The sequence below is a fragment of the Pelodiscus sinensis genome, chromosome 31 (genome assembly GCF_052426305.1).
Source record: "Pelodiscus sinensis isolate ZL-2025 chromosome 31, ASM5242630v1, whole genome shotgun sequence".
NCBI classification, from domain to species: Eukaryota; Metazoa; Chordata; order Testudines; family Trionychidae; genus Pelodiscus; species Pelodiscus sinensis.
In genome coordinates, this window is record NC_143082.1 from 5,712,145 (window position 1) to 5,732,704 (window position 20,560).

Below are 20,560 nucleotides of genomic sequence, written 5' to 3' on the forward strand. Positions count from 1 at the left end.
TCTGCAGGGGGAGGGTCCCAGCACCCCACAGACAGAGGCTGCTCCACATCCCGCAAAGTAGCCTCTGTCCATGGAGAGTTCAGCCTCCCTCCCCCCCAGGCAAGGGCTGCTGCCACCCCACGCTGCTGCCTCTGATACAGAGGCAGCAGCATGGATTGGCAGGGGACTGCCAGGAGTGGGGCCAGGAGCGCACTGGCTGCCAGCCCCACCTCTGGGGATTATCGAATAGTCATGTAACTGCAAAGATTTCATGCGGGTTATACAAGGAATCAATGACCTGATATGGAACATCCCTAATGGGTGGATGGATTTCTAATAGTTGTTAATACAATTTTTTCAGGCTGAAGAAGTGACCCAGAAAGTTGCACTTGTGCAAAGGATGGAGGGCTCTTCTGTACAAGTGCTTGGAGCGGGGGTTGAATATTCCCTTTGCAGACTTTTGATATCCATCCCTGTTACCCCAGAGTCACTGTTTGGGGGTGAGGAGGACTGTACCCCCTCCCACTTTTCCAGGCTCCGACTCATTGGATGAAGTCATGACCTAATACACTGGGGCTACATCTAGACTGGCATGATTTTTCGGAAATGCTTTTAACGGAAGTTTTTCGTTAAAAGAATTTTTGGAAAAGAGCATCTAGATTGGCATGGACACTTTTCCACAAAAGCACTTTTTGCGGAAAAGCGTCCGTGGCCAATCTAAACACATTTTTCCACAAAAAAGCCCTGATCGCCATTTTCGCGATTGGGGCTTTTTTGCGCAAAACAAATCTCAGCTGTCTACACTGGCCCTTTTGCGCAAAAGTTTTGCACAAAAGGGACTTTTGCCCGAACGGGAGCAGCATAGTATTTCCACAAAAAGCACTGATCTCTTACAGTAGGAAGTCAGTGCTTTTGTGGAAATTCAAGTGGCCAGTGTAGACAGCTGGCAAGTTTTTCCGGAAAAGCAGCTGATTTTCCGGAAAAACTGGCCAGTCTAGACACAGCCTGGCTGTCGTCTCTCAGATGCCACAGGACCGTGTGTTTTTACAGCTACAGACTAACTCTGGCCCATTTTTCCAGGAACGCTGGTTGTCCGAGGCTGCCGGCGGTGGGGGCGAAGCGACAGGAACTCAGACCTTGGCAGTTCTGAGGAGAGGAAGGGTGAGTGGGTGTGTTCATTAGGCATTTCCTTTTCAAGAAAAGCTGGCCCGAGGCTATAAAACCCACCGGAACGGAGCTGGCAAGGAGACGGCGGAGCAATGGCTTCAGGCCATGTTTACCAGAAGTGTGAAGAGTCCGACCGAGTGGCACTCAAGGAACAAGAGGCAGAAATGGGGTCTGGACGAGCAGGTAACCCCCGGGCTGCAACACTGAGTGAGCCCACGATTGCTTCCTCCCTGTCAACTGACTCCGTAACCTCAGGCCCTGATCCTGCCGACCCCCCCCACCCCACTGAAACAGAGCGGCAACAACTGGGTCTGAGGTACACAGCTGCCGCGGGAAGGGGGCCCCCTTTTCTGGAAGGGGATGGGGTGGGAACGGAGGGCAGGTTTCTACTCAGGGACATGGTGTTTTGGACATCGCAGCACGAGCCAGGCTGAGACTGCCAAACTACAGACAGACAGATAGATGGAGTGTACGGGGACAGACAGACAGACAGACAGACAGACAGATAGATAGATAGATAGGGTGGGTGTGTGGGGATGGAGGGATGGATAGACAAGATGGATGAGTTAATATCTTTAGTTGGACCAATTTGTCTTGGTGGGAAGAGCCAAGCTTTGAAGTTTCACAGAGCTCTTCTTCAGGTTTGGGGAAGATAAACAGAATGGCCAAGAGTTCTCTATGCTCACCAGCCAGTCTGTCTGTCTGCAGGTGTTGGCAGGGATGGACACAGCAACCCGGGTCGGAAGGAGTTGTTTTTAGGAGCCATCCTTCGTGCATTTCTCTCTGTTTTACTTTCTCCTCCTCAGTTCTCTCTTGCCGGTAAAAATCATAGAATCCTAGAGCTGGAAGAGATCTCAGGAGTCATCAAGTCCAGCCCCCTGCCCAAGGCAGGACCAATCCCAATTAAATCAACCCAACCAGGGCTTTGTCAAGCCGAGACAGATTCTCTCCTGTCTTTTCCTAACATACCACCCCCCCCCTCTACACACACACACACACTTCTAATTTGATGGGATGCTGAGTTCCACCCCACCCCCAGTCACAGGGCTCATGTGATGTAAGCTGTGTGGCAGGGAGGGCGAGAGAGGACGACTCAGGCGAATGAGGCGCTTGCTGCCGAGCGATGGACCCGTTCTCCACGCGAGGGCCCAGCGGTGCTCTGGGATCCCTGAGGGGTGGATGTTTCAGAGCAAGATTAACAAACCCGCCCCGCGGGACTCTCGTCCCCATCCCAGGCCGGGTTGTCGGCAGCCCGGGGCCCAGCCGTGCAAGTCCTGGCTGAGGCACCTCGGCTGCCGAGTCCTGCTGACCCAGCACCACGCCCCTGGTTTGTGCAAGGGGAAGGGGGTCTCGTGCTTCCTGGGCTTCCCGGGGACAAACAATTCTGCACCCTCAGCGGATATTCGGCTCTTTTCTTCCTCTTTTTTCACTTTAGAAAGCTGATGGGGGGAGGGGCTGGGGGCGCAGCTGCTTCCTTCCCCTCCCCCGCCTCCTGCCAATGGGAGCACAGCGGGCTGGAGGGGGAGAATTGGGGGGCAGCCTTCTGAGTCATTGGCTGGTCCCTGCCGGCAGGAGGCTGCTGCAGAGGGGAGAGAGCAGCACAGACCCGGGGGCAGCCGCCCTGGTGAGAGGAGGGACCTTCATGGCACATGAGTCTTTGGCATGATGGTGGGGACAGTGCCCGGGGGGTGAGGGCAATTGGAGAGGAGGCCAGGGCTGGAGTGCAGCAGCCACAAGAGGGGTCCCAGGTGGAGCAGAGGTTGGGCGGGGGGCATACGCAGAGGCATGAGCCCTAGGGCTGGAGCCTGGAAGCTGGAAGAGGAGATAGGGCCGGGGGCAGACAGTGAAACAGGCCCAATAGCTCCTCAAAGGACAAAACCCAGGGGACCCCAAGAAATGAGGCCCTCTTGCTGCTAATGCGACAGGAACAAGGGGGGCCTGAGCCGGTGGCTGGAACGTGATTAGGGAGCATGGGGCCGGCGGGCTGGAAACACACGAAATCACATTACGATCCCTGCGGGCAGGACCAGCCTTTCGGCATGAATCATCCTGCAGCGCTGGCCCTGGGAAGGGTTAGCAGACGGTTTCAAAAAAATACCGGACACACTTGATCTCAGATGGGGGGGGCAGGACCGGCCGGGACGGGAGCGGGGCTGGACGGGAGAAGGTCAGGGGGAGTGGAGCTGGCCAGGGATACTGTGGGGGGGAGAACTGGCCAGTGGGAATCAGGGCTGGCCAGGAGGGAGTTGGGGGGTGAGGGGCTGGCCGAGAGCGGGAAGGGGGGGGAACCGGCTGGCGGGAGTAGGGCTGGCCCAGGCATACACAGATCCCGGGGTGCTGCCCATCCCACACACTGTCCCGGCAGGACACACAGGCGAGTCCGACCCTGGGGTTCCCATCCCGCCCCAGCCCCGCCCCCACCTCTCTACTGCGTAGCTGTGTACTGCCTGGCTGGTAGACACACTCACGCAATGCGGACACGTCTACCAGCCGGGCAGTTCGCAGCTACGTACTGATACTCCTCAGAATAGTAAAACTTACTTAATTAGGAAATACCGGACGTGTATATGTCCAGTATTTCCTCAGTTTGTTTCCCGGACAGAAAGCTCAAATACCGGACTAACCCCACCCCCGGGCCCACGTCCCGCGGGATCAGAGTGGCTGCTGATTCCTCAGAGCCTTCCCCACAGGGCAGGGCCTCCCGCTCTAACCTGGTCTCTGCCTATCCCTTCCAGGGAGTGACTGTCTGCCCTGCGCTCGGGGCCCGACGGGGCCGGCCAGGTCCCTATTAATCCTGTATGCCCTGCAGGCCCTGTCGTTCGTGCTGTGGGCCGTGCTCCTGCTCATGGTGATTGCAAAGTGTAAGTATCCCGGGGCGTGTTTCGCACCGTGACGCACAAGCAGGCCCAGTGGAAAAGCCCAGGGTGATGTCCTGGCTCCATTCAACGGTCAAACTCTCCGTGGCCTCAGATCATGGCCAGGTCCCTCCCAGCCTGGGCCTGTCTCTGGCCAGCATCAGATGCCCTGATCCCCCACAATGCACTTCTCTCTGCCCTAGTGCCACTATGTAACACAAGGCTCCTTAACCCAGCTTCCCCTGTCCAGCTCCCGGCAGTGGGGCAGATAGGTGCCGACTCGGTGGGTGCCAGGACTGAAGCATCCAACTGAAAACACTGGGTGCTCAGCACCCACCAGCAGCGCCCCATGATCAGCTCTTCCCCTTCCCTTGCAGCACCTCCCACCCACCACCATCCTGTCCAGGAGGCAGAGAGGGGTAGGGGAAGAGTGGGGCAGGAAGAAGTGGGGGAGAAGTGGAATGGGGGCAGGACGGGGCAGAGCAGCGGTGGGAAGAGGCAGACTGGGGGGTGGGGATGGGAAGAGGTGGGGCAGGGGTTTGAGGAAAGGGGTGGAGCAGGGATAGGACCTGGCGCAGAGTCCAGAACCCTTGGGGAAATAATAAAGTCGGTGTCCCTGGAGGGGCCTTACCCAAGACCCACGCCCTGAGCAGGGATACACTGAAGTTTGATGCTGGAACATGTCCCCAAATGCGACAAAAGTGAGTTCAGATTGTGTTGGGACCCCTCTAGTGGCGGCTCACCCAGAACAACAGGCCAGCTACTGCTGCCAGCTAACGGAGTTACTCCTTTCGCTCCAGTGGTCACAGATCTTCGCTGCAAGGCTCTGCGATTTAAACCCTGCCGAGGACCCCTGGTGGGAATCATTATACACAGCTGGCCCAGCGTTCCCAACTCTGGGTGGCTGGATTAAAGCCCCAGCTCCTGGAGTCATGGGATCAGGCGAGACTCTCAGCTTTCATTCACAAAAGAGAGACGGTTTCTAGTTGCAGAGAGAAGCCAAAGAAAGGGACGTTCCCACTCCGGAACCAGAGGGCTAAGAAAAGGAACCCAACCTGTATTGCTTGTTACACATCTCATGGTCTTTCAGACGGTCTCATGATTTTTTTAACGTTTGGGGTTGGCCGAACTGTGCCAGGGAGGGACGGTTCAGAGAGAACTGAGAGATTGTCTCCTCCAGCCACAAAGCCGGGGGGAGAGATTGTGAAAACAGTAGAGCAGCAGTCCTCCTTGGGCCATGAATCCAAACTACATATAACCAATGGCTTGCGTCTGTCCCTCTTTCTAGACGCAGCGCTGTCCAAGGAGCTGGAGCGGATGCGGACTGATCAGTCCCTGCTGGGAGCCAACGGTAACCATTCAGCTGATTCCTGGGCAGGGTTCCCTCCACCCCCTGCCCGTTCCCACCCCTGAGTGGAATGAATTTTGTGATGTGCACCAGTGCAATGGGGAGGCGCCATGCAGAGGGGCTGTGCAACACGTCATCTTCATATTGGTGCACATCACAAAAGTCATGTGGCGGGAATGGGGCCACGGGGTTCTGAGTGTGGGAGGGGCTCAGGGCTGGGGCAGAGGGTTGGGGAGCAAGGGCTGTAGCTGTGGGTGCAGGCTCTGGGGTGGGTCTGGCTCTGAGGGTCTTGCAGGACAGGGGCTCCAGGTTTGGAGAGGGGCTCAGGGCTGGGGTTTAGGGTGCAAGAGGTGGTAACAGTTCTGGCTGGGGACAAGGGGTGTGGGATGCAGGAGGGTGCTCAGGGCTGGGGGGGCTCAGGGTATTGCGGGCTGTTGGGGCTTGGACTTACCTGGGCAATGACACTAAGGCAGGCTGCCTGTGTGCCTGTCGTGGGGCTCAGGCTGCACCCCGGAAGTGGCCGGCAGGTCTGGCTGAGGCTCCGTGGCACAGCACACGTGCTGCCCACCCCTGAAGGGAGGAGTCAGCGCACGGAGCCTTGGGGTCCCCCTGCCTGGGAGCTGGGCCTACGGCACTGGCCGCTTCCCCACCGGCCCCAGCACAGAGCTGCCCCAGCCAGCAACGGGGGCAGCAAAGAGGGGCCCCTCTCAGAGCCAGGGTGAGGGGAGCCCCCCCCCCACTCTCGCCAGCTGCAGCAGCCTTGGGAAGAGATATCTCTCCCTGCTGCAGCCCTGCAGCTTAATGGGAAGCTGCACGGCCACGTGGCAGCAGAAACTCAGCTCCGGAGCCCTGGGGTCCCTGTGTTGGTTTTACTGTTCTGACCCCTGTGGCCCAAGGCAAAATCTGAGGCCTTGCTGGTGTAACACACACACTGCTGGGGTTAGGGCGCTGTCCCACCTGGACCACTTAGAGCAGGGCTGGGCAAGGCCCAGCTAACGCTTTGATCCAGCCCGTGGTTGGCATCAGGCCGTTTCTATTTATATCCTGCTGCCCGTGCCATCGAATTTCCAGGCGGCGGCTCAGGCAGCAGGATCCTATTGAAATGGCTCGAGGCTCCCAGTCGCGGTGCTACCACAGCAGGGGGCGGAGTCATGAGCCCTTTAAATAGCCACAGCAACCCTGGGCGGCTGCCAGGTAACACGGTAGCGGCAGGGCCAAGAGCCGTGAGTCCTTAGCTGTGTTTTTGATTCAAAGCCTCCAGCCCCAGACAACTCTGGGGGACGGCTAGTCCCCAGACCCGCCCCTCCTGCCCTAGCCCCGCCCCTTCCAGTATCAAAATTCATTAAATGGCCCCTCTGCAAAAATTATTGCCCACCCCTGACTTAGAGGCTAATGAGTCACTCTACAGCCTTAGCTGACCGGCAGCTGGCTTTTAGCCGGGTGGTAGACGCTCCGGCACTAAGCTCCAGAGGTGCTAGATTCGGTTCCATCTGTCGGCATTGCACTAAGCAGGGCTCACGCTGGGGAATTGTGCAAGCCCCGTGCCATGAGTCGACACTTGATTTGCACTGGGGCATGCAGACACTAGTGCAAAATTTGCTAGGCTAGAGGGCTGGTCATTTCTCTTCCTGTGACTTGGACAGCAGGGAGCTGACTGAAGGCCTTCAGGGCCTCCATGAAGTTCTGTCCTGAGCCAAAGCTGTGCATTAGGAGATGGGTGTCTGTGTGGTGGCTGGGTCTCTGACACCAGCCAGCTGTCGTGTGTCAGGTGTCCCATACTGCTGCCCTAGCGTCCGTATCAAAGAAGATTCTCTCAGAGAAGCTGGCAGGACTTCGGAGCCGATGACCACGCTGCCTGAGATAGGACCAGGCAGTGACTAGCAGAGCTGGGCTGGATTCATTAGGAAGTGAAATCCTTCACTTTGCATACGAAGCAGCTGATGTTTTCAATCGTTGCCTTTTCAGTCGAGGGGCCACATTCCAGGGCCAGCCCACCCAGCTCTGCTGAGTCTCCGCCTCGTCACTCAACGTTTCAGGGCGTTCCACTTGCGAAGGGCGCTCGTAATGAGACGCCCCTTTAGTGACTAGTCTGGGGGGACCCTCCCGAATCTCACTCACAGCAGTCCCCCAGGCCAGGGGTGGCCAACCTGTGGCTCCAGAGCCACATGCGGTTCTTCAGAAGTTAATATGCAGCTCCTTGCATAGGGCCCAAATCCAGAGCTGAAGCTACAGGTGCCAACTTTCCACTGGGCCGGAGGGTGCTCACTGTTCAATCCCCAGCTCTGCCCTAGGTGCTCTCTCCCCTCCACCCTGGATCCTGCCACTTCCTACCCTCTCCACTGAGCCTGGCACATCCCCACTTCCCCCCTCCAGTGTCTCCCACTGAGAAAGAGCTGATCCCAGCGCACAGGAGGAAAAGGAGAAGGAGGCGCTGACGTGCGGGGCTGTCAGCGGGTGCGATGTGCTGAGAGTGGTGGTGGAGAGAGGATCAGGGCTGGTGACATATAAGTGTTGCTCTTTGGCCACATGCATTGGTAAATCCTGGCTCCTTCTCAGGTTTAGGTTGGCCATCCCTGCCCTAGGCTGTCCCCTGGCTCTGGAGGAAAGAGCACAGGACAGGAATTGAGGGAGCCCTGAGTTCGACCTCACCTTACAGCTAGTCTGGGGCAATTCACTCCCTTCTGGAGCCTCACTGACCATAAGAGATGGGGCGGGAGGCTGGTGAATGCAAATCCACCTCTGTTCAGCCTTTTCCAGAGAAGGAAGCCCCTGGGGCCTCCTCTGCTGGGGAACACAGCCCTGCCCCATGAGACAAGGATGGGGGAGGACACATGGGTCTTAGTTCACTGAGCTCTTTCTCTTCCAGCCTCCGACATGATGAAGCAACTGGAGATGCTTCATGTGAATCAATCCGCCATGCGCAGCACCGGTACGTACTGGAGCCCTCCCAGCCCGACACCCCCTTATAGCCCCCCAGTGTCCCTCTTGTCTCACCCCTTTGCCCTGCCCTCCCATTCCCTGGCCCCATCCCTGCTCCGGTCCCAGGGGTGTCCCAGGAATGTGATGGGGTCTGTGTGTCTCTCAGAGGCGGAGCTGGACGAGTCACTGAAGAGGCTGCAGTCGGACCAGGCCACGCTGAGGGAGGAAGGTGAGGGCCGGCAGGGTGTGACACAGGGCTCAGGGGGAGGAAGGGGACCCGTGAACGTCAGCCGGAAGCTGAGATGGGGCTGGAGAATCCCACCCCTGGGTGGCCATGGAAATCTAGGCTCCCTCCCACTCTTGATCCAGCCTGAGTAAGCTGGCTTTGTGGGTGGGAAACCAAGGGCCAAGCCCCATCCTTGGGGACCCCCCAGTGGGGACACGGCCAATATGCCTGGAGCCTGCACTCAGGGCTCCTTGTGCACCAGGGACCCCATTCTCATGGGGACCCCACCTTGTGCACCAGGGACCCTTTACTGCCCAGGATTTTCACCCCCAGGTGTTCCAGGTCTGGCCTTTAGGAGTTGAGGGGAGGGAGGTAGATTCCAGGGCTGAGCCAAAGGAGCAGGCCCAAGTAGAATGCACTGAGGTTGATGGGGGGCCGGGGCAGGGATCTGAGAGCAGGGCAGATGGAGGGGGAGGGGCAGTGCTCCTGTTGGGGATTGGGGAGAGAGAGGGAGCAGGGTTTAGCTGAATAAATGTGACCCTGGTGAAAGGTTGGGTCTAGCTGCAGTGTCGGCCGGGTCTCCAGTCCCTACTGACTGTATCAGACCGACTGTAACAAGCTCGATGCCTCATGCTGCTGGGAAAGGGACCCGTTTCAGGGTGACAGCCAGGCCCCCAATCTGGGGGGTTTCCGATCTGTGCACAGACATGCCAGGCCGAGCCCCGAGCTGCACACCGGTGGTTCAGGCTGGCTTCTGGCAGCTTCGGACACACAGAGCAAGGTGAGCACCCCGGGAGGCTCCCACACTGTTGAAAGGGCTGCAACCCCATGGCCGTGTATGGCGGCGTGTTGTGTTTTCAGTGTCCGCAGACCTGGCCAAAGCAAAACGCGACCGAGATGACATCAGAGCTGAGACCTACAGGATCCTGGAAGCCGCCCAGAAAGGGAACGGTGAGAGACGCCAGATTGTCGGCTCCTCACAGCAGGAACCATCTTTCTGTCCTGGGTCTGTGCAGCGCCTGGCACAAGGGGCCCAATCGGCGGGGGTTGTAGCAATGCAGATAATAGCCCTGACTAATTCTCAGCCCCTCGCGAACATCGGGGGCAGTCAGATTCACTGGGGCAGTTACCTAGGAGACGCTATCGCCTCTGACACCATGCTCGCCCCAGCACCCCGATGCAGTGTGGGGGCACTGGGCTGCAAGGAATGGGCTGGGGGCTCTTCAGCAACACCCAGCACCATCCGAGGGGGCACTCTTCCCTCGTGGTCAGTGCTACCACAACACCCAGCGCCATCCCAGGGGGCGCTCTTCCCTCGCGGCCAGTGCTACCGCAACACCCAGCACCATCCTAGGGGGCGCTCTTCCCTCGCGGCCAGTGCTACGGCAACACCTAGCGCCATCCTAGGGGGCGCTCTTCCCTCGCCGTCAGTGCTACCGCAACACCCAGCGCCATCCTAGGGGGCGCTCTTCCCTCACGGCTAGTGCTAAGCACAACACCCAGCGCTATCCTAGGGGGCGCTCTTCTGTTGGAATTGCATAGTGGATTGTGCTGAAAGATTCAGTTGAATGTTTCAAGCTGCATAGTCATCAATGTCTCTATCATTTCAATCTGTCCATCCCTCTCTTCCCATTGGCTATGGCTGTAACAGCCTGCGGGCAGGCGCTGAGAGGAAATAGTCACTAGTTTTACCAGGGAGTTCCTTAGAATTGCCTCCCCTTTTGGCGGAAGTATAAAACAGAGGAATAATAGCGACCTCCCAGCTGAGCCCTGCTGGAAATGCTTTGTAGGGGCTGGACTTGGGAGAAGGAAGTTCCTGTGGTACCCGGCAGCTGTCAGAGGCATTCGCTTGGTTTATGCAGCCTCCCCCCCCCGCCCCATTTCTCTCCTGTCACATGCCAGCCCTGCTGTGTTCTCTCCGGCAGGCACTGCCGGGTGCCAGCCCGGGTGGGAGCAGTTCCATAGGAGGTGCTACCTTTTCTCCTCCACTGCTCAGCGCTGGCAGGCAGCCCGAGCCTCCTGTCAGAGCCAGAATGCTGACCTGGTGGTGATCAACGACCAAATGGAGCAGGTACAACCCCCCCAGCAGCTCCCCCCGCAGCTTGCAGAAGGGTAAATGCACCCACTCAGAGGGCCGGCACAAGGCCTAGCTTGTGCTCCAGGACTAACCACCCAATACTGTTGTCCTCTCTCTAGAATTACTTAGCCAGCAAAGCTGATTCTGTTCGTCACTGGATCGGCTTCACCGACCAAGGCACCGAAGGCGTCTGGCACTGGGTGGACAACACGACCACAGCATTTACGTAAGCAAGGGGTGATCCTCTGCTCTCCCTTTCCTGCCCCAGCCCTCCCTGGCTGCCCGTGCTCCTGCAGGCGCTTTCCACCTCGGTAGCTCCAAGGCCTGGAAAAGTGCAGAAAAGTCCCATGCAAAGGGGCAGGGCCAGCATGTGGCTGGGCTTTGGCTGTTTCTGGCTGCCACATTCCAGCAGGGGCCTGCACATAACTTAGAGCAACCCTGAGGCTGCTCTAGGTTATGGGTTTACCAGGCAGCACATAGGTGGGAGCAGCTCAGCTGAAACTGGTGGCCCGGTAGCTTGAGGGCTCTTCTCTTCCTTCCCTTGCAGGCTTTGGGCCCCCGGGGAGCCCAATAACATGTACAGTTTTCACATCCGAGAAGAGGACTGTGCCCACCTGAACGAGGACGGCAAGTGGAACGACGAGCCCTGCCAAATGCGCTACCGGTGGATTTGTGAAAAAGCGGCTCTTCAGTAAGCCACAGGAGTCCCCCTCCCCCGCTCTGGCGGGAATGCCCCCTGGGGGGGACACGGCTGAGTATATCAATGCAGGGCAAATTGCTTAAGAGACAGGACTCCTTGCAGCTCAGAACCGGGGTCCTCAAGACACCACCAAAGAGCACTGCTGTTCGCCACACTGGTGGTGAGGTGCCACTGTGCTCCCCCCTCCCCCGGATGTGTGGGTGAAGGCTGAACACCATTATGACAGCATGGGCTAGCAGAGAAAGTGTGGGGCTAATGCTCTGCACCTCAAGTTCCCCCAAGCAATCCCCTCGGGTCCTCCAGTTCTCTTGTGTGCACCTCTCCTTATGCAGATTGGTTTTCATAACCTCCTATCTCGCCAAGTAAAAAGGCTCTTCTGATCCCAAAGGACCAACCTCATTGCCATGTGAGGCTGTATCTATACTCCGGGGGTTTTGCACAAAAACAGCTGGTTTTGTGCAAAAACCCGCAGAGCGTCCACACCTCAAGCACGTTTTTGCACAAGAAAATCTACAGTCAATCGACAGAACAGAGGGCTTCATGCCTTCTACAAGGCATAACTCCTTTTTGCACAAGAGTTCTTGCACCAGAAGGCGTGTGTGGCGCTCAACAGGGGTTTCTTGCGCAAAAAGAGCCAATCACAAAAAGCACAGGTGCTCTGATGGCCATTCTGTGAATGACCATCAGAACTTTCTTGCGCAAGAGTCCATGCAGTGTGGACACTCTCTTGCAACAAAGCACATCACCTTTGCGATACACTTTGAGCTGTGGACGTGCTTTTGTGCAAGAATTTTTTGTGAAAGATCTCTTCTGCAAAAAGCTTCTTGCGCAAAAACCCTGCAGTGTAGACAAAGCCTCAGTGCATACCTCAGTCCTAACCCATAAAGCACACTGTTGCCAATCCTTTAGAATCTAACATTGAATGCCTTGTTAGGGTTTGTCTAGACTACACACCTCTGTCAACAGAGGCATGTAAATTAGACTACCCGACATAGTCAATGAAGTGGGGGATTTCAATATCCCCCGCTTCATTAAAATAAAAATGGCCGCCACGTCAGAAAGAAAGAAAAGTTAAAGGAATGAAATACATACACCGATTCCAAAGCGCTTGGGGCAGGCTTGTAGCAGTGATGGAATAAACAGCTGGCTTAAGTCAAGTCTCTGGAGTGCATCTGCATTGGGTGGGTCTTTGAGTCCTGTGCGCAGAGCTGCAGCTTGTAGTAAAGTTCCTCCAGAGGTGAGAAGCAGGACTGAAGACAAAATGGAGGGATTGTCGGGACCCTTTATAAATCCTCGGCCATGCGTAGGGACTCCCACTGTTCTCAGCTATCCGAGTTTGTTACGTGAGCAAGTCCCCTGTCCATGCCGGACTCAGTTCTTTGCTGGGGGACCCCACGGCCCACGTTCCAGACTGGAGGTTTTCAGGAAAGTTAATTTAGTGCAGTTAGTCCCTTCCATGCTTCATTGTCCGTTGACTGTTTCTTGTTGGGCCAATCACCCTGATCAGCCTTTTCCAGTGGCTGCCCTGTGGGGATTACTCCTGGCACTAACATTCGAAAGATTAGGACACAGCCAATACTTGTCACTTCAAATACACCCAGTCCCTGAGTTGCGAACGGTCGACTTACGACCGTTTGCAGTTACAACCAAAGCTGTCATAAATGGCAGACCTCAAGTTACAAATGTGATCCACACTTATGAACAGTGCGGTCGCGTGTAACTCTATGGGGTCCGACTTACGAACAAACCAACTTATGACCGATTGCTTGGTCCGTAACCGGTTCGTAAGTCGGGAAGAGGCTGTACAAGAATTGTACTTGCATACAAAGGGCATAAATAGAGCCAGCAACTCAAACTTTTTATAGACACCTCACTTGGTACACAGTTTCTTGCAAACATAATACAGGGGTTGCAACAATCATAGAATCTCAGGGCTGGAAGAGACCTCAGGAGTCATCAAGTCCAGCCCCCTGCCCAAGGCAGGACCAAGACCAACTAAATCAACCCAGCCAGGGCTTTGTCAAGCCGAGACTTAAAAACCTCTAGGGATGGAGACTCCACCACCTCCCTAGGGAACCCATCCCAGTGCTTCACACTGTCATGTGGTTTGACTTTAGATCCAAGGGAAATCAATACACTTCAAAGCGTCCTTATTTATCGCAAGCTTCAAGCAGTTAATACAGTTACAAGCTGTCAGGGTGCAAGCCCCCTACCATACCTCAGTGCCCCCTGACTGTCCTCATCTAGCCCATCTCAGGGCAAGTTACAGTCTGTACGGGTTACTCATCATTGGCATTTGTCTCAATGGCTCTGCTTACCTAGTCGGCCTCATGATCCGCCCGCAAACCCGGGGCTTTGTCTCCAGCCCCTAGCCGGGGGAGTCTTGGCTGACCCTCTTCCAGCCTTTGCTGGCTATCCCCAGCCTATCTCCCTCCAAGGAGCTCCTGCTTCCTCTGCAATCAGCCCTCCACTGGCTCCCCTCTAAGCAAACTGTGCTTCTCCATTTATAGCTGTCAGCTGGGCTCTCCCTAGCCCAAACAGCCTCAGCTGGCCTCTCTGTTCCTAGCCCTGGCTCGGGGCTTGAGTCCTGGTCTAAAAGGGCCAGTGCAGGGCAGGCGCCCTGTCACACAAGCCTTAAGAACAAGGACTATACAATTTAAACCTTAAATACGATAAATTCTAAAGCAAACAATACAGCGCAAAGCAATGCAAACGCAGTTACTAAAAGATCTACACTGCTCATGTGGTTGTTGCCATGTCAGAGACGAGGGCCCTCGGTGTTGCACAGGGTGGGAACTCAGGCTCAGCTGCCTTGGACTCCAAACGTGTGCCGGTGCAAACTGATTCGTTTTGTGAGAAGCTGTGTGCGCCCTCACCGGAGGGCTGTGGTGCACAGGTGTGCAAACAATGTGGCTCTGTCTGGGGCACACATACACACACACACACACACATATGCAGGAGCTCTTCATAGAAGCACAACAGTGTACTCCCCTCGTTGCATGGTCTCTGTTTGGCATGCATAGTGCGTGCACGCACACACACACTGAGTAGCTGGCTGGGACACACCCACACAAAGAATTCCCAGATACCTACCCCTTGGCACACACACACACAGCACGCACTGGCTGTGCTCGTACGCACAGAAGGTCTTATCTCAGGGACAGCCTCTTGGTGTTTTGGCTTTGCTGAGTCATTAGACACCTGCTTGTGTGGCCGGAAGCCCAGTGGGAGCTAACAGCTGAGCCAGAAGGGCACACTCCAGCCTGCTAACCTCGGCTTCAGAGAGGAAGACGCCTGAACAGCTGAGAGATCCGAGGGGGCCTGGAGCAGATGCTGAACCATCTGGAGAACCTCAGTAGGACCAGGAGGACCTAGGGACACGGACTGGGCTCCGAACCCTCCCCACAGTGAGACATGCCAACTCCCTTACTGGCTGATGAGGACTCGGCTGCTTCATGTGATGTTTTTCCCGGAGTGAGGGGGAAGGCAGTTGGGTTCCTTCCCTTTTTGTTCCTTTGCAGTGCTTGGAGAAAGCTGAAAAAGGAGTTGGTTTTTTTTCTCTTTTTCAAAAGTGGATCAGAAACAGGGGTCTCGCCCACTCTGCCCTCCCTGGAAGCCCCGGGGGTGACTTCGCAGATGACTGGCCTGACAGCATCACACACCCTGTGCAGAGGGGACCTCGCTGCCTTGCGGGGCACCTTGTTGTTTTTCCACCAAAGGTTTGCAAATGATTTGATCCGGCATCTGCTCCCATTTCCACCAGCGTAAATCCTGAGTCACGCTCCTGACTGCTCTTTAGATTTGTCTCGGTGTAACAGGGAGCAGAGTTTGGCCTTTTGGCTTTGTCCTTTTCACTTTTGTGAGTGCCCATTTAACTCAAATGCCAGAGACACAGTGGGGAGAAAAGCTCTTTTAGTTAAATATGCGACACACAAATCCCAAAGTGGGTCCCACTCAGTGCTGGGGTGGGGGGTAAGAGCCAGGACAGGATTATCAGAGCCATCTGCCCCCTTTCCTGATCCCCCCTCTCACAAACCGGCAGCTGGTGATCCCCGCTCTGGTCATCGTGGCCACCAAACTGTCCTGATGACCCCGGTCTTCCTCTTCATGAGAAGTCAACTTGACCATGAGCCCGTCCTTCTAAGCACTGTCTGAGACAGCAATGGGCTAGTAGAGAACGTACGGGACTAAGCCTTAGGGGACTTGGGCTCTAATCCAGCTGGGTGATCTTGGGCAAGTCACAGTAATGCTCTGTGCCTCAGTTTCCCCATGTGTAAACTGGGGCTCCTGAGCCTGCCCCCTGCACAAAGCATTCAACTGATGAGAAGAGGGAGGCGTTGTTATTAGGGCCTGGGATTCCCCCTCCTTACCGCCTGCTCCTCCCTTCCTTGAGGAGGTGAGAGCCCCCTTGTCCAGAGCCCACTGAGCTGGGAGAGCTCCTCTCTAGGATTTCTGCCCCACCCAATCTGCCTGTAGGCAGAAGGGCGTGAGGTCCCTGAGGTTCACAGTGGGGCTCTTCTCAGCTTCACAGATGGCCCCATCTACAGACATGGCCAGGGACCAACAGAGATCATAGAATCATAGAATCCCAGGGCTGGAAGAGACCTCAGGAGTCATCAGGTCCAGCCCCTGCCCAAGGCAGGACCAACCTGAACTAAATCATCGCAGCCAGGGCTTTGTCAAGCCAGGACTTAAAACCTCTAGGGACGGAGATTCCACCCCCTCCCTAGGGAACCCAGCCCAGCGCTTCCCCACCCGCCTAGTGAAATAGTTTTTCCTAATATCCAACCTAGACCTCCCCCGCTGCAACTTGAGACCATTTCTCCTTGTTCTGCCACCCGTCACTACTGAGAACAGCCTCTCTCCAGCCTCTTTGGAACCCTCCTTCTGGTAGGTAAAGGCTGCTCTCAAATCCCCCCTCACTCTTCTCTTCTGCAGACTAAACAAACCCAAATCCCTCAGCCTCTCCTTGTAAGTCATGTGCTCCAGCTCCCACGTCACTTTTTGTTACCCTCCGCTGGCCCCTCTCCAATGCAGCCACATCTTTTCTGTAACAGGGGACCCAGCACTGGAGGCAGTACTCCTCATGTGGCCTCACCAGTGTCAAATAAAGGAATAATCACTTCCCTAGGTCTGCTGGCAATGCTCCTCCTACTGCACCTCAATATGACATTAGCTTTCTGTGACGGCGTGTCGGGGACCCCCGACCCAGCACCCCTGTCCACAGCAAGATGCGACTCTGCCAGCCAGTAGAATAGGGAGGGTTTATTGCTTCTCAGAGATACAGCATAGCCCGGGTTCGATACGGACATAGGAGTCAGGGCAGGCAGTCTTAGATCTCTTGGGGGAGGGGGTTCACAGACTCCTGAACCCCCAATCCTTGACTCAGTCTGTTCTCTCCATATCTGCCCAGCCAAGACAGCCCCCCTCTCTCCGCCATGGGTCACTCACTCCCCCCAGGTAGCCACACCCCTTCCTTTGTTCAAACTCCTTCCCCTGGCCGGTGAGAAGTTTCTAGCCATGGCCTACATGCCTGCCCTCAGGGACCACACCCGCTGTAGTGGGAATGCGGAAGACAATTGTGAGGTCAGGGAAATTAGGTGGTGTACCACAATCATTCCTTTTATGCCTGCATCTCCTGCCAAGCCTGGATGCGCGAGGCAGCCATTGATGCTTTTTGTTTCTTATTATTCTTTTGTTGTCTGTTTGCTTAAGATGGTACAGCGTAGGAATGCACTGTTGACTTTCAACAAGTTCTGGGACAGGTCCCAAGGCCATCCACCTGGTCTGGGAGTGCAGGAGTGCTTGGGAAGATCACATAGCTATATTTGCTGAATGTTTCCCACCTGATCATGCAAATTATTTGACCTGGGAAACTATGCGAAGTATCAACAAGCTAATTATTGGATCTGGGAAAATATGCAATGTAGCAACGATTTTGTCAGGTTCTCAAAACAACAGGTGTGATTACTGTAGATCCAACAATATATAAAGGCTGGGAATATTCCTAACATTGGAACCCTGGTGTGGACCAGTGTTTCCCAATTGGTGCTCCATGGAACCCCGGGGTTCCACGAAGCGAAAGTAAGGGTTCCGCGAGAACGCGGCCTTGCCCCGCCCCCTCTTAAAGAGACAAAGCATTTTGCAGGTTTTTTTGCTCAACCAATTCTGGCTGGACTTTTTTTTTTTTTTGCTTGCCAAATTTTACCCTGGGAACCCTAGGGGTTCCTTGAAATTATTTTAAGCTGAAAAGGGTTCTGTGGCCAAATAAAATTGGGAAACACTGGCGTAGACTGAAGCCGCAAGAGGTGCTACGTACCGGCCACTGGGGTCCGTCCACTGTCCTTCAGGGGATTCCCAACAGCAGAAGAGACGTAAGCATTGCATTTTATTCTGAGGCTTGCTTAGGCTTAATAAGCATTGTATTTTTTTAGTAAGAATTGCACTTTACTTTAAGATAGACTTAGGCTTAATAAGTATTGTATCCTATCCTGAGATTTACTTAATAAGCATTGCATTTCATTCTGAAATCTGTTTAGGCTTAATAAGTGTAACCCTTCTGCCGAGTAGGCCTGGCAGTAACCAGGGCTGGGTTCAATATCTTGGGGCCATCTCACATAGAACCGGCTTGAGCCCCCACCCAGTAATCTGGGAAATTCACACACCCCTGGGCGCCTCTGAGAGGCAATGCTTCCCCACTCGCAAGCCCTGAGTCTGTGTAGGAAAGAAACATTTAATGAAACAGAGAGAGAAGTCATACAGCATTAACTTGGGGGAAAACACCACAAACAGAGATCATAACCCCAAACATGAGCCAAGCCCCCATCCCAGCCAAGAATCACCCGAAGTCCAAAAAGTCTGACACCCCAAAAGTCTCTGTCCCTAAAGTCTGACACCCCAAAAGTCTCTGTCCCTGGTCCGTGCCACCCAGAGTCCCAAAGGTCACCCGCAGAGTTTCACCTCCCAACCTGGGTAGAAATCAGGGTTGGGGGATTGACAGGAGGCACCTTATATGAAACTCCACTATGCTCCACCAGCTATCTCATTCCATGCCTCTGGCCGCTCCGCTGGGCACCTGCCGCCGCTCCACGCCACGCCACTAGTCGCCGCTCCTTGCCTGCCGTCGCACCACGCCACACCACGGATGGCCTCTCCTCACCTGCCGCCGCTCCACGCCACACCGCTAGTCGCCGCTCCTTGCCTGCCGTCACACCACGCCACACCATGGATGGCCTCTCCTCACCTGCCGCTGCTCTTCACCTGCCGCCGCGCCACACCACACCGCTGGTCATCGCCACATCACTGGTGCAACAGGTCTGACACTCAGCCAAACCTGTGATTTCAGCTCTTTTAGCCACCAGCTGGACTGGCAAATGAATCCAGCTTTCACTGAACTAGCAAAAGAAAAGACTCCTCAGGAAGCCTGCTTTAGGTCTGTCCTTAAAACAAAGGGGAAAAGGTGCAGGCTGGGCCAGTCTTATAGCGCTCACCTAGCAGGCGTGAAGCAGGCTGACTCAAACCCTTTAACCCTTTCCCCCAGCTCTGTTCACTCAACTCTGGAAGGGGGGAGGCTTGTTCTTCCAAGACCTCTTACAATGATGATGGTGTCTCTCCTGCAAGCACTGGTGGCATGTTTTAAAGTTCCCACATTTAGGGGTAGCATGATTAGTGACCCCCACAACAGTCCCAAATTATATACAATTCTCCACATTCCATTCCAACAGTGACCTTCCATCAGCCCTGGCTGAATTGGATTTACTTAGCCACACCTGGGATTCTCTCCTGAGCAGTATTTACATGTCAACAGTTAACAGTTAATTACCTTGCAGAGCTAAACAACTGGGCTGTGTCTACACTGGCATGAATTTCCAGAACTGCTTAAAATGGAATACTATTCCGTTTTCAGTTTTTCCGGAAAAGGAGCGTCTACATTGGCAGGCTGCTTTTCCGGAAAAGCCCTTTTTCCGGAAAAGCGTCTGTGGCCAATGTAGACGCGCTTTTCCGGGAAAGAGCCCGATCGCCATTTTCGCGATCGGGGCTTTTTTCCGGAAAAGACTACTGGGCTGTCTACACTGGCCCTTTTCCGGAACAGTGTTCCGGAATAAGGACTTATGCCCGAGCGGGAGCAGAATAGTTTTTCCGGAATAGCGGCTGATTTTGTACAGTAGAGCGTCGTTGCTTTTCCGGAAATTCAAGGGCCAGTGTAGACAGCTCGCAGCTTATTCCGGAAAAGCGGCTGATTTTCCGGAATACATGGCCCAGTGTAGACACAGCCCTGTAGTGGGCACACCCACCCCTCCTTTTAGCTGGCTGACAGCAAGCAGCAGTTCAGCCCCTGCTTACATAAGCATTGTACTTTCTTAGTAAGCATTGCGTTTTATTCTAAGATTTGTTTAGGCTTAATAAGTGTTGTATTTTATTCTAAGATTTGCTTAATAAGCATTGTACTTTATTCAAATATTAAGCACTGTACTTTACCTTAATATTTGCTAAGTAAAGTTTTTAAGCCTTCACCCAATCCCGTGTGCTTATTGCCTCCGAATCCCAAGACCTTCGCCTCTTGGCAATACACCCGGGCTACGTCTACACTGGCATGATTTTCCGGAAATGCTTTTAACGGAAAAGTTTTCCATTAAAAGCATTTTCGGAAAAGCGTGTCTAGATTGGCAGGTTGCTTTTCCGCAAAAGCACTTTTTGCGGAAAAGCGTCCGTGGCCAATCTAGACGCGCTTTTCCGCAAAAAAGCCCCGATTGCCATTTTCGCGATCGGGGCTTTTTTGTGGAAAACAAATCTCTGCTGTCTACACTGGCCCTTTTGTGCAAAAGTTTTTCGGAAAAAGACTTTTGCCCGAACGGGAGCAGCATAGTATTTCCGCAAAAGCACTGACAATCTTACATGAGATCGTCAGTGCTTTTGTGGCAATTCAAGTGGCCAGTGTAGACAGCTGGCAAGTTTTTCCGCAAAAGCAGATGATTTTGCAGAAAAACTGGCCAGGCTAGACACAGCCCCGCTGGGCAGTGCACACAGGCACATACAGTCTCTGCAGAGCAGCATAGGCCAGTAGGGGTCACCCACAGCCCAACACAGCATCCAGTGACTGCAAAACCAGAGAGGGCCCAGAGCTACAAGAGTGGACAGCCCTCCACTACATTACACCTTCTTGGCTATATATCCAGCTTGTTGACTCATATCCAGCTTCTCATCCACTGTAATCCCTCCGTCCTTTTCTGCAGAACTGCCGCTTAGCCAGTCGGTCCCCAGCCTGTAACAGTTCTTGGGATTCTTCTGT

The 20,560-nt window shown here is 54.8% G+C and overlaps 1 protein-coding gene across 2 annotated transcripts; it reads left to right on the forward strand.

Annotated features, from left to right (window-relative positions):
• Positions 1-1,171: 1,171 nt before the first annotated feature.
• Positions 1,172-12,423, forward strand: LOC102451408 (C-type lectin domain family 10 member A-like). 2 transcript variants are annotated; one of them, XM_006116785.5, is made up of 9 exons: positions 1,172-1,329; positions 3,882-4,007; positions 5,290-5,352; positions 8,216-8,278; positions 8,435-8,497; positions 9,356-9,445; positions 10,420-10,565; positions 10,691-10,797; positions 11,119-12,423. In XM_006116785.5, the coding sequence occupies exons 1-9, from the start codon at positions 1,239-1,241 to the stop codon at positions 11,264-11,266; spliced, it is 897 nt and encodes a 298-aa protein (XP_006116847.2). In that variant the 5' UTR covers positions 1,172-1,238; the 3' UTR covers positions 11,267-12,423. The 2 variants fall into 2 exon arrangements, with proteins under 2 accessions (XP_006116847.2, XP_075758373.1); XM_075902258.2 differs by lacking the exon at positions 1,172-1,329 and adding an exon at positions 1,357-2,770 and having other exon boundaries at positions 3,956-4,007.
• The last annotated feature ends 8,137 nt before the right edge of the window (positions 12,424-20,560 follow it).